This window comes from Pelobates fuscus, chromosome 4 (genome assembly GCF_036172605.1).
Source record: "Pelobates fuscus isolate aPelFus1 chromosome 4, aPelFus1.pri, whole genome shotgun sequence".
Taxonomy (NCBI): Eukaryota; Metazoa; Chordata; class Amphibia; order Anura; family Pelobatidae; genus Pelobates; species Pelobates fuscus.
Genome location: NC_086320.1, coordinates 307,309 through 320,996, shown reverse-complemented (window position 1 = coordinate 320,996; position 13,688 = coordinate 307,309). Strand labels below are relative to the sequence as shown.

At 47.3% G+C, this 13,688-nt stretch overlaps 1 protein-coding gene across 1 annotated transcript in view; it reads left to right on the top strand.

Moving 5' to 3' along the window:
• The first annotated feature begins 4,245 nt into the window (after nt 1–4,245).
• LOC134608229 (deleted in malignant brain tumors 1 protein-like) overlaps nt 4,246–13,688 on the top strand; it is a 278,159-nt gene continuing 268,716 nt past the window's right edge. The window contains exons 1-2 of the mRNA XM_063450892.1: nt 4,246–4,352; nt 8,288–8,833. Coding sequence (XP_063306962.1) covers nt 4,268–4,352; nt 8,288–8,833 — 631 coding nt within the window. The 5' untranslated portion in view covers nt 4,246–4,267. The remainder of the gene's footprint in view (nt 4,353–8,287; nt 8,834–13,688) is intronic.

Here is a 13,688-nt window from a genome sequence, read left to right as displayed (position 1 = left end):
TCTTCTGTCCGTACTCCCACCTCTGATGCTCGCCTTCAAGACTTCTCGAGGGCTTCACCGTTCCTATGGAACTCGCTTCCCTCCTCCGTTAGATGCTCACCCAGTCTCCACTCCTTCAAAAAATCATTAAAAACCCACTTCTTTATAAAAGCGTATCAATTAAACTTAATAGCTCCAAACCAGGGCCGGCGCGTCCATAAGGCGGCACAGGCGGCCGCCTTAGGGCGCACCGGCCCGGGGGCACAAATGTCCAGGTGACCGGCAGGAACCCGGATGAGTACTGTAGAGTACTCCACGAGACCGACCCTGTTCAAGCAGCCACCCAGGACAACCGGCAACAACACAGGCAAATAGTACTGGTAAAAGGACAGTCTGTTTGAATGATACCGGAGTTACCCTGACTTTGGTGCAATGCCACTTGGTACGAGACAATGAGCACACAGGAGAATCAGTGGCTGTCAGGGTAGCTGGGGGTGCTATATATCATTTAACCACTGCCCATGTTCACCTGGATTAGGAAGCCAGATCCGGCATGGTGAAAAAGGGAATCATGAAAGATTTACCAGCCGAGCTTTTACTTGGAAATTATTTGGATCCCCTAACTTCTGCATACATCCCAAGGGAACCTGCCGAAGCCCAGCCCGTAACCACTCGCCTACAAGCCCGAACTGCGGATGTTGGTCCACATGCCGAGGAGACCCAGGTAAGAGACCAACCCCTGACTGTGACTTTAGACCCAACAGCGTTAGGCTGGGATACCCCAGAGGAGTTTGGGAGGGATATCCTACGCTGCACAAATACTGGGCCAAGGCAGATACAGAGCAAGGAGGATTAGAGGGGGAAAGATTTATTTGGGAGCAGGATTGGTTGTATAGACTGACCGAAACCCACAGTAAAGGAACAGCCCCATCCCAGAAGCATCAACTGGTAGTTCCCAGGAAATGCCAGATGGAACGTCTCCAGATTGGGCATGATGTACCCTTAGCAGGGCATCTGGGTGTACGCTACACGTCTCATAGGGTGACCCAGAACTTATTTTGGCCGGGAATCTCTAAGGATGTGTGGCGATACAGCAAAATTTGAGACATATGTCAGTGAGTGGGGAAGAGTGGAGATCACCCCAAAGCCCGGCTGCTATCCATGCCCATTATTGAGGAGCCCTTTAGCCAGATATCAGTCGATCTAGTAGGGCCCCCAGCTAGACCTAGTCCATCTGGTAAGACGTATATACTTACCATGGTGGACTATGCTACACGCTACCCAGAAGCAGTCGCCCTCACAAATATCCATGAAGAGAATGTTGCAGATGCTTTGGTTCGGATATTCGCCAGGGTAGGTTCTCCCAAGTAAATCCTTTCGGACCAAGGAACCCAATTCACGGCTGACCTAACCCAGAGACTGGGTTTTTCCCTTTCGAGTTACTCTATGGGAGAAGGGTACGAGGTCTCCTTGATCTCAATAGGGAACACTGGGAAGGGGAAACGGAACATGAGGGAACTACCATCGTACCGTATGTGCTGGAACTCCGAGACCACATGGAGCAGTTGGCCAGGATGGTAAAGAAAAAAAAACCTCCAGGCAGCACAGGGGAGACATAAGGTCTGGTATGATAGGAGTGCCCGTCAGTGTACGTTCTGGGTGCGACAACAGGTGCTTGTATTAAAACCAGTCAGACAGGACAAATTGCAGGCAGCATGGTAAGGACCCTATAAGGTAGTAGAGCAACTCTGCTACCTTATAGGGTCCTTACCTATAAGGTAGTAGTCGCCAGCTGTGCCGATGAGAGGATACAGAAGTTGTAACCGATCACCTGGCACCCCGACTGGGTACCTCCGCCAAGGACCGCTTCCTAGCTGGAACAGGGGACAAAGCACTCCTTCCGGGAGCTGAATGGGGAATTAGCTCTAGACATCCCCAGTTCTAAGAGCTCTAGTCCTTACAAGGACTTTCCCCGTTGAATCTCCTGCAAGCTGGAACAGCAGACACAGGAGCAGATCTTCTTTCCCACCAATAACAGGACGACACACAGTTTTGGAGTGTAAGCTGGAATAGAATTTTAATGGAGGCACACTGGCCTTTTATGCAAGTTTCCCAACAAGGGTGACACCCAGGTTGTTGGGCACAGGGACACAAAGTGAACAAACCAATAAAAACAGAGTCATACAGTGAGACACTCCCATACACAAACAATAGAATCCCTCCTCTGTGCTTGGGAGATAATTAAATCAGGAACTGTACTAATCTAACCCAATTATCTCCAAGCACAGAAAAAACATACCATTTTATGAAACCCCAAAAAGTACCTTAAAACACACACAAACCCCCATCCCCTGATAGCTCTGATCTTGGTGAACAACATATCCAAAAATCACCCAGATCGGTTAAGGGGTTCAGGAATTTCCTGGAAGTCATAGTTTCACCAACCGCAAGCATGGCCCCATGCCCAAAACAGTTCCAGGGAAATCAGTGCTAACAGTCGGTCAAGTTTGGTAGTCTTTTACAGGTTTCCCTGCAGGGCCCATAGTCTGTGGGCAGGAGGCTGCCAAGCAGGCTTCTCCAGGAACTCGTGGCAAACTCACTTGAAAAGGGGAGTTTGTCACCGAAGTCCTTTTATATTAGTATGGTAAAAGAGTACCAGGAAAGGCAGGAAGATATAGCCACAGTGTGTGCCCCAGCTGCGGATGTCCCAGACAGCCTCCCCCTACCCGATCTATTGGAAAGGGAACCCCAAACCGATCTCATCAGTCAGGTGAAACAAGGGTACCGGTTAACGACCCAGCATGACTCAAACAGCTCCCTACCATATACCTGAAGCAGTTTGAGAGGGAATGCGGAAGGAAATCCAATACATGTTGCGCTGAGAAGTTATTGAATCCTCTGACAGCCCCGTGGGCTTCGTCTGTAGTCCTCGTATCAAAGAAGGATGGAACTACGTTCGATACGTTTCGGCTGAGTTTGTGAGATGTGAGCACTTTTTGGATATGTTGGGTGCTCTGATCCAGGCTATTTGAGGACATAGGACTTGAGGGGGTGCCTGATTGTATTGTATGTATTTTGGAGTGTAACAGTTGTGCATGTTCTGTACCTGAGAGTCAATTTAATTTAGATGTTTGTTTTCAAGCAGTTCTCTCTCAGGTACAGAGAAAAACATGGGGGGATTATCTTGTAATGTTGAAAACCCATTGCAGGGGTTGTTGCATTAAAGGCAGTGTGTGGCCTCCAATAAACCAGCTCACCCCAACATTCAGTCTTGACTAATTTCTGTGCGGGGAAAGCTATACCTGCTATATCACTACTTTACCTGCTTTGGATTATTATTATTGGAAAACTCTGCTTGGGATTGCTACAGCATAACTCACACTAGGAGGAAAAGAACATCTCTGGCGGCAAAACCCTTGTTCCTATCTGGGTGGCCGTCACAGGCATACACAAGCATCCAGCATTGGTGGGCCTACACAAGCATCCAGCATTGGTGGGTGTACACCAGCATCCAGCATTGGTGGGCCTACACAAGCATCCAGCATTGGTGGGTGTACACCAGCATCCAGCATTGGTGGGCGTACACAAGCATCCAGCATTGGTGGGCGTACACAAGCATCCAGCATTGGTGGGCGTACACAAGCATCCAGCATTGGTGGGCCTACACAAGCATCCAGCATTGGTGGGCCTACACAAGCATCCAGCATTGGTGGGCCTACACAAGCATCCAGCATTGGTGGGCCTACACAAGCAGTCACAAGCAGCTGGTATGAACAGGGCCCTCAACACCCTTTGTTCCTGTTTTTCCAACTTGTCTTGTTGCAAATACTCGTCAGTTAGTTCACCCATTGTAAAGATCTATGGAACTTGTTGGCGCATTAAAATTTATAATAATATGCCTAAACATATTTCTAAAGTTGGGGGTCTATGCATAAACATTTTTATGACAAGGGAATTAAAGCATAATGATTTTTCAAAACTATAACAAACTCATAGTGACATACTCAAGAATCACACAAGTAGTAACAATGTCAGGGACATAAGTAGTCAAAAATAGAGTGAAATAATATCTAATATGGTCTGTAAATCTTGTAATTGCTGTTTTAATGGATGTCCGAGGGGTCACATAGACAGGTCTGTTGACCTGTAGTTACTGATTACATTAAATGTTTGTAAAAGCCAAATTCTGCCTGTTGTTCAGATTTTGTAACAGGTTTTTTATTTATTGATTCCTTCTGTCCTTGATGGGAGGATCTGTCTTATAAACAGCCAGGCTGCCGCTGGGAGGATGGTGTCACTGTGTCAGAATCCAGCAATGAAGGGTCTCTTTGTCTTGTTGGTGGGGCTCCCATGGGTTACAGCTCAGTATCAAGGTCAGTATCTAAAATGTGTTTATATAGCCGTGTATAGGGTGACTCTAACAATATTGTATTATCCAGTCTGCCAAAAACCAGTGACATAGGTGTCCATCAAAATCTTCTAAAGAGCGTAGCTGGTGTCTGTGCTAAACTCACCTAGAGTGACCGTGTTTCGTGGGAGTGGGCGATAATAGTAATAGGTACCTCTCTTTCTGCCAGTCTGGTTTATTTGGACAGGTACATTTGCCAGTTCTTTGTACCCAGATATTTCAGTTGATCTCTCAGGAGGGTTTTAGAGGACATTGTTTTAAGCAGAGGTGAGAAGAATGACCTGGTACAAACATTGCACAATATAGAGGAAGTGGGCATAATTAATAAGGAAGTAAAATATAGATATAGAGATTTATGTGGATTGATGAAGAGTTAGTTAATGCGGTTTGAACGTATCCGGTCCGCCTAGCAGGGCCAGATTAAGAGCCCAGTGGGCCTGGTGCTGACAATTACGATGGGCCTAATTACAGAATCTTATTGACCAAAAACACTAAAACAGTCATACCTACCAAGTGTCATATATCTGATGGAGATGCAAAGGATGCAGCTATAAGAAAACCCATACTCTACGCTAATCTCTCTTTAATTTATGCTTTCATCTTTCAAGTAAATCCAAACCCCCTTGTAACGGATCACCTGGCACCCAGACTGGGTACCTCCGTTGAAGGATGCTCCTAGTGCTTTCTGAGGGCTCCAAGCACTCCAGCCGACACCATAACCACTGTAGACTCCTTCCGAGAGCAAGACAGGAACAAGCTCTTAAAAGAGCTTAGAAGTGATTATTAAAGGGAGCATGCAGAGCATGGCAATCCCTTGTAGTGATATAGCAATTCCCCCAATAAGAGACAGGACTCTAGATTGAGGGTGAAGAAGAACTGTAGCTTTTAATCAGACACTCTCCTTTTATGCAGTGCTCCCATGCAAGGGAGACACCCACAGATAATTATACATTAGCCAATCAAACAATGGGTACAACCCACAGATTCCCTCCCCTCTGCTTGGGAGATAATTGAGTTTCTTACTGTATCTACTTAATTATCTCCAAGCTGAAAAATCATACGTTTTATACATTTTTATAACTCCCTGATTTTACATCAGCATAACTTGGGGAACAACATATGTAAAAATCACATGAATCCATCCAGGGGTTAAAAAGTTAGGTTTTCATGCCCAAAACAGTTCCATGGATTTGGGCTGTGCGGTCGGTCTATTTTACACTGAGAAAATGACTAAGTCCCATTCGAACGAGCGTTCGAATCTTCGAACGGGACTTAGTCTCCAGCCGCAGTGTCGAAGTGGAATAGAAAGTACGGGTCAGCTTTGTTCGTGCAATTGGGTAGCCGAAAACAGTTTCATAGATTTGGCTGCACACCGCTGACCGCGTTCGAATGAGTTAAAATGGCCGCCGCCACGTGTTCGTTTGTCGAATGGCGGCCACTTCGACTACTTCGGCACTTCGGCTGTATCCGAAGTGCCAATTTAAAGTTGTAACACTGCTCCAAAGTATTTAAGGGGCCAGGAACAGCAATATAAAAATCCATTATGCCCAAATCAGTTCCTAGAAGGGCAATACATCCCAGGGCCATAGTCGCAGGGCAGGAGACTGGCAAACAGGCCCCGCCAAAAACCAGCGGCGAGGTCACTTTCGCCACACCTCTAACAACAGTGTCCAGTGAAGCAGGAAGTCAATGGGCAGGGTAAAAGGGTGGGCCACTGATGCGAATCACGTGACCAGAACTGCCAAAAGGGGCGAACATGCCCAAAAAATTGCCTGGCATCAGTTTCCCTATGTATCACAGCGTCAGTGTCCCCATGTCGCCCAGTCCCCTAGTCTCCCAGTATCTGTGTCCTCATTTCTCACCGTGTCCCCATGTCTCTGGGCACACACAGAGACCCATGGACACAGAGAGACATGGGGGCTCTGAGACTTGGGGACACAGGGAGACATGGAGACATGGGGACCCTGGGAAACATGGGGACACTGGGAGAAATGGGAACACTGGGAAAAATGGGGACACAGACACTAGGGACACAGAGACATGGGGACACAGACACTTGGAGACTAGGGGACACTGGGAAACATGGGGACACTGAGACACTGGGGACACTGGCTGGGAGGCATGGGGTCACTGGGAGACATGGGGGCACTTGTGGACATAGACATGGGGACACTGAAAAATTTGGGGACACTGGGAGACATGGGGACACTAGGGACACTGAGAGACATGGGGACACTGAGATACTAGGGACACTGGCTGGGAGACATAGGGACACTGAGACACTGGCTGGGAGACATGTGGACACTGGAAAACATGGGGACACAGACATTTGGGAAAACTGGGAGCCATGGGGACACTGAGAAACATGGGGACACAGACAGTGGGAGCCATGGGGACACTGAGACACCAGGGACACTGGCTGGAAGACAAAGGGACACTAAGACACTAGCTGGGAGACATGTGGACACTGGAAGACATGGGGAAACAGACATTTGGGGACACTGGGAGCCATGGGAACACAGATAAACATGGGGACACTGTCTGTGTTCCTAGTGTCTCTGTGTCCCAATGTGTCTCCCAATGTCCCTATGCAGAGTAAATGGTGAGAACCGCACTCATTCCCATCGGCCAAGGGTGCTCCAGAGCAGGACCAGCAATCCCAGAACAATAGCAGAGAAGAAAAACTCACAGGCACTCCAAATTCAAGCCGCAGGCAGTTTTATTGTAGCAGAATGCAACGCAACGTTTATGAACGCTTGAAAAAGACCTTTCCGGTCGAAACGCTGCATTGCATTCTGCTACACTTAAACTGCCTGCGGCTTGGAATTTGGAGTGCCTGTGAGTTTTTCTTCTCTCCCAATGTCCCTATGTCTCACAGCGTCCCAATGTGTCTCAGCATTCCCATGTCTCATAGTGTCCCCTAGTGTCTCAGTGTCCGTATGTCTCCCTGCTGCATTTCCCCTCATCCTTCACGTCCCTGAGCTGTAGGCTGTTTCTGCAGGCTGGGAGCTGCTGTCTGAACTCTCTGGGCTGTGTAGCTGCTCCCCTGCGCATCAGTGAGTAGACAGAGGCAGGGAGGGATATGCTGTAACTTCCTATTCCTGCCTCTCTCCTTACTACTGGCCGGTGCTGGTATTGCGGAGTAATCTCCGTTTATAGTGAGAAAAATATCTGCATTTGTATTGCCGGTATTGCTGCAATACCGGCAAGGCCAGCTAGCCTCAAATACTGTCTGTGCTGGTAAAATACCAGTCAGGTGGTAAATCTAAGAGTAGTGTGCAAAAAACAAAAAAGGTAAAAAAAATTTTTTTTTTTTGCTTTTCTTTTTTTAAATGGGCCTATTTCACGGGCCTGGTGCTTCGGCTAAATCAGCCCTTATGTTAATCCGGCCCTGGTTATAATGCGACACCAACAATATTGGAACCTGTGGATTATTGGTGTATTATTTTATGGGAAAGGGTATGCAAGATGGTGAGACCATCACAACCATGTACAAACACACCCCTACATTCACATAAACATACTCAATATAAACACTTGCTTACATTCAAACACACAAACACTTCTGGCATAACATTTAATGAATATTCCAGGAACCTGAAGCTCAAAATCTGAAAATATAAAAAAACTATTACAAAGTGTAATTTTTTTGTGATTTTAAATAATTGTAAAGGTTTATCCGGCAATATTAAATCATCTGGAAAGCTTATCCAAAAATATTAAATCAAATTAATAATGTTCAATAAAGTCAGTAAAAACTTAATTTACAAAAAATAAATAATAATCTATGTTCTCTCTTGATTTTAAAATGCAGTTTGTGTTTCAAATAAGATATCATAAATAAGAACTGTTAAAATAAATATATATATATATACACATAAATCCTCTTTTTCTTCCCAGTCTGCCCCTATGTGGATCCCAGTTCCTCACAAATTGCTGTAATAAGCGACCGTTTTTCTCTGATTCTGTATTTACATGAACTAAAACCTCTAGACAATCTGGTGAATAACTTGGCGACTCTGAGTAACGACGTCCACGTCTTCATCACCATATTCCTGGAATCGGAACTTAAAAAAAAGAGGGACCAGTTCAATGTTAATTATACTTTAACAAAGAAGTTTGTGCCGGAAGCAGCAAGAACTGATTTATGGCATTTCTTTCACAAATCTCAAAACAAAACATCTAAAATCTTAATAGTTATGAGCGAGCTTTTTGTCACTCATTCAATGGAAGAATCCTTAGAACAGCTGAAGAAAGCTGGAGTGGAAATCTTTATTCTGCATTATGGAAGAGTAAACTATGATCTACATCGAATAGCTTCCTCCCCTAAAGAACAGCACATATACAGAAGTCTGAAATTTGAGGAACTGGACACAATACAAGCCGAATTAGCTCAATCCGTGTGTGTCAGCATCCAAAACCATGACCTGATTACAAAGAGAGAGTGTAAGTAGAAACATGGCGACAACTGAACCGGTGTAATAACGTGCACAGTCTGTGATTAGATCTGTAACCATGTGTAACATGTGTGCAGTGTATGATTATAACTGTAACTGTGTGTAACCAGGGCCGGATTAACATAGGGGCTGATAGAGCTGCAAGCTCCAGGCCCAGGCCCATGGAATAGGCCCCCAAAAAATAAAAATGTTTTACACACTACTCTTAGGTTGGCCACCTGACTGCTATTTCACTGGCACAGCCGGTATTTGAGGCTGCCTGGCCATGACAGTATTGCAGAAATACCGGCAATACAGATGCAAATATTTTTCTCAGTATAAACAGAGATTACTCTGCAATACCAGCACCGGCCAGTGTATGGAGAGAGGCAGGGATAGGAAGTTACTGCCTCTCTCTACTCACTGATCTGCGGGGGAGCAGCTAGTCCAGACAGCTGCTCCCAGCCTGCAGAGACAGACTACAGCTCAGGTATGTGAAGGATGGGGGGAAAGGCAGCAGGTAGACATGGGGACACTGGGAGATGGGGGGACACTGTGAAACATGGGCACACTGAGACACTAGGGGACACTGTGACACATGGGAACGCTGAAACACATGGGGATGCTGTGAGACATAGAGACACTAGGGACACAGTGTCTCTATGTCTCCCAGTGTCCCCATGTCTCCCAGCCAGTGTCCCTAGTGTCTCAGTGTCCCATGGCTCCCAGTGTCCCCTAGTCTTCCAGTGTACCCTAGTCTCCCAGTGTCTGTGTCCCAGTGTCCCCAAATTTCTAAGTCCCCATGTCTCTGTGTCCCTAGTGTCCCCATGTCTCCCAGTGTCCCCAAATGTCTGTGTCCCCATGTCTATGTCCACAAGTGCCCCCATGTATTCCAGTGTCCCCAAGTGTATGTGTCCCCATGCCTTCCAGCCAGTGTCCCTAGTGTTTCAGTGTCCCTATGTATCACAGTGTCCATTAGTCTCCCAGTGTATGTGTTCCCATGTCTCTCAGTGTCCCTGGTGTCTTGGTTTCCCCAAATGTCTGTGTCCCCATGTCTCCCATTCTCTGTGTCCCCAATGTCTCTGTGTACCTAGTGTCTGTGACCCCATTTCTCCCAGTGTCCCCAAATGTCTGTGTCCCCATGTCTTCCAGTGTCTCCATGTCTGTATCCACAAGTGCCCCCATGTCTCACTGTGTCCCCATGCCTCTCAGTCTCCCCTAGTATCCTAGTGACAAGGGACACACTGAGGCATGGGGACACTGCGAGAAATGGGGACACAGACACTGGGAGACTAGGGGACTGGGCTACATGGGGACACTGACACTGTGATACATAGGGACACTGATGCCAGGCTTGCCTTCCAATTCTTTGGACAGACATGCCCCCTTTTTGGGCATGTTCGCCCCTTTTGGCAGTTCTGGTCACGTTCATTGACTTCCTGCTTCACGGGACACTGCTGGATTTACTTGAAAGATGAAAGCATAAATTAGATAAAGAGATTAGCATAGAGTATGTGTTTTCTTATAGCTGCATCCTTTGAGTTTCCCTCCAACACCAACTCCATCAGATACATGACGCTTGGGAGTTATGACTGTTTTAGTGTTTTTGGTCAATAAGATTCTGTAATTAGGCCCCATCATAATTGTCTTAATCTGGCCCTGTGTGAAACATGTGTGTGATTATAACTGTAACCGCGTGTAACATGTATACAGTGTGTGAAAAGATCTGTAACTGCATGTAACATGTATACAGTGTGTGAATAGATAAAACCCTGGGGAGATAGCGTTGTGACAGATCCATCTGTATAGACTAAAATTGCTGGTTCGTCTGTTTGCCTTCATTTCGTTTAATTGCCTGTCCGTATACCCCTGTTCGTGTGTTTTAGGATGTACCGATTAAAACTACCGAACGGACGGCCACCCAGGAGAGGAGTGTGCTGCTGGTTAACCTCTTGGCCCCAATTAGAACGTCGTGGTTAACCACAGACACCTCTCCATTCTATCCGTATGGGTGGTCGTCGTTCGTATGCCGACCACGAGGCGGCGGCCATTCTGGAACACGCGAAGGAACAGCGGTGTTCGGCGAGGATTCTATGGAACTAAAAACGGACACTTTATCTACCTAACACCGCTGAAAACTACCGATTACCCTTCTATTTCGTCGAGGCATACGAACACAGGTCCGTTCGAGAGTTTGTAACGTACGCATGGACTTAGCCCAGATAGCCATCCCATGGAGTCAATCGTATACCGAAAGACATATGAAAGACTTTGACTCCATGGCGATTGAACTGTACGCATTGGATCTGAGCGCTATTCGGTAGAAATATGCCCTCAGATCCAGGCTATCTGGGGATACGTTACACGAAGCACATGCATTTGGTATTTTCAGAATTATGTATTTTATTGTATTTTTATTATTATGTTTAAAATGGCGATTTGCCTCTATCCCTGGAGATAATTAGGTTTCTTCCCAAGATAGAGAGGAGGGATTTATGTGTGTAAAGGGGAGGGCTTGCACCTAAGCCACTGCGATTGGCTACTGTCCAATATATGTCCCAGTCTTCCATATGGTCCCCTAGGGGAGTGTCCACCAGGTGGGAGACCTGCATAAATACCGGGCAAGTAGCCCCCATTAAACAGAATCCTGTTTTACCCTCAAGACGGAGCTTGGTCTCGTTTGTGGGGGGAGTTGCTACTGGGAAAGTGTATTTCGTTTATTCTAGCCGTGGAAGGAGTTCGGCTGTTTGGATGTTCGTGAGTTACCGCGTTCCCTTAAACTCTGTTCGGGAGTTTGGCGGTTGGCCGTGCAGAGCCTGCATTCCTGTAAAGGGGGATTATCGCCTAAGTGGCGGCTTCATCTATTTCAGCGGTGAGTGTCTTAACAAGCGTAGCTAAGCGGACAAGGGCACATGTATGAGTTTGGGGATAGATGCGTGTGATTATTTGGGTATGAATGTGTGGGTGGGATTATGTGGTGTGTGGGTTTGGTAGGGGGTGGTCTTACCTCAGTGCCAATTGGGATTCGGGCCAGCAAACAGCTTCCCGTCCTCCTGCTCCTGTTTGTCCTGGGCCTGTAGTCAATCTGCTTGAGAGATGGATGTGGAGACTATTCTGGCGTCCCTCAGAGCTGCTGCTGCACTAGATTGCTGCCGGTGTGGGCCCCCCTCTTTGCAGCCTGCCTCATTCAGGGGCCTCCCCTGCGGCCCCTGCTCCTGGGGGCCGCACTAGCACCGGACTGCGTTTTTTCCCACTGGTTGGATTGTCCCCTGACACCACTCCTCGGGCCCGGTTGAGGAATACGAGCCCGGGCCAGAGGCATCACCAGGACTACCTGGCAGGCTGATGGACAGCTACACGGCCTGCCCCAGCCTCCGGCAATGGATCACCGGCCAGGGGTGGTGGTGTGCGGCCGCCCAGCGGCCTTCCAGGTCTCCCCGCGGCTGACGGGACAGCGGGGCTGGGTCCAGGGCCACCTGAGAATTCCCTCAGGTGGTTCAGGAGAAGCTAGATAAAGAAGTCTACTTGGGCCGGATGGCCCCTTTTCTATTCCCACTATGTCTAATTTGCGGGTTTCCCCTTTAGGCGTGCTGCCTAAGAAGGAACGCGGTAAATATCGCCTGATTTATTATTTGTCATACCCTTCTAGGGGTTCGGTGAATGATGACATTTCTGCCGAACTCTGCTGAGTTTCCTAAGTGTACTTCGATGCGGCGGTTCGCATGGTGCGGGTTGCGGGCCCAGGGGTCTTGCTGGCGAAGGCGGACGTGGAATCGGCTTTCTGGCTGTTTCCGGTGCACACGGATTGTCATCATCTCCTAGACTGTACCTTTGACGGTCATTTTTTTGTGGATATGTGCATCCCTATGGGTTGCTCTCTATTCTGTTTTTATTTTGAGTGCTTTCGCACTTTCCTGGAGTGGTTGGTGTGGAGGGAAGTGGGTGTGGTGGGGCAGACCTCGCCACGTGCCCTGGGATATATGGTGTAACGGACCGTTTCAGCAGACAAGGAGTTAAAATCGTTTAGGCGATAATCCCCTTTACACAGACAGGCACAGCTACTGTAAAATCACCAAAACTCACGAATTGGATATAAGTGAATGCACCAAACTCCCGAACTGCATACAAGGGAATAAGGTAGCACTCCAAACTCCCGAACTAGTGTTACAAATCGCTATTTGTAACTGGCCCTTTAAATGGAAAATTGCCCTGCTTCCCTGGATTGTGGAGAAGCCTATTTGCCAGCCTCCTTCCTCATGACTATGCCCCCTGGAAGATTGTGCCCCAGAAAACTTAGTAACCTATATTGGGCTGCTGCTGGCCCTTTAAGAACTGTCTGGGGCCATATTGAGACTTTGGTAACAATACCCTTTAAGACTATGGCCCCTGGAAGGTATTACCTGTTAACCCCTTAAGGACACATGACATGTGGGACATGGCATGATTCCCTTTTATTCCAGAAGTTTGGTCCTTAAGGGGTTAAAGACTCTTTTAGCAGATTGGATTTTATAAGACTGTCCCTTTAAATAATTTGGAACAGTGCTGCAGCTTTAAATGGGCACTTCGGATGCAGCCGAAGTGCCGAAGTATTCGAAGTGGCCGCCATTCGACAAACGAACACGTGGCGGCGGCCATCTTTGTTCATTCGAACGAGGTCAGCGGTATGTGTAGCCAAATTCATGGAACTGAAATCGGCTACACATTTTACCGAACACCGCTGACCCTTACCTTTTCCTACACTTCGTTTTTCAGCTCCAGAGACTAAGTCCCGTTCGAAATGGGACTTAGTCGTTTTTCGGCATGAAATTGACCGACCGCAGAGCCCAAATCTATGGAACTGTTTTGGGCAGGAAATTGTGCTTGCG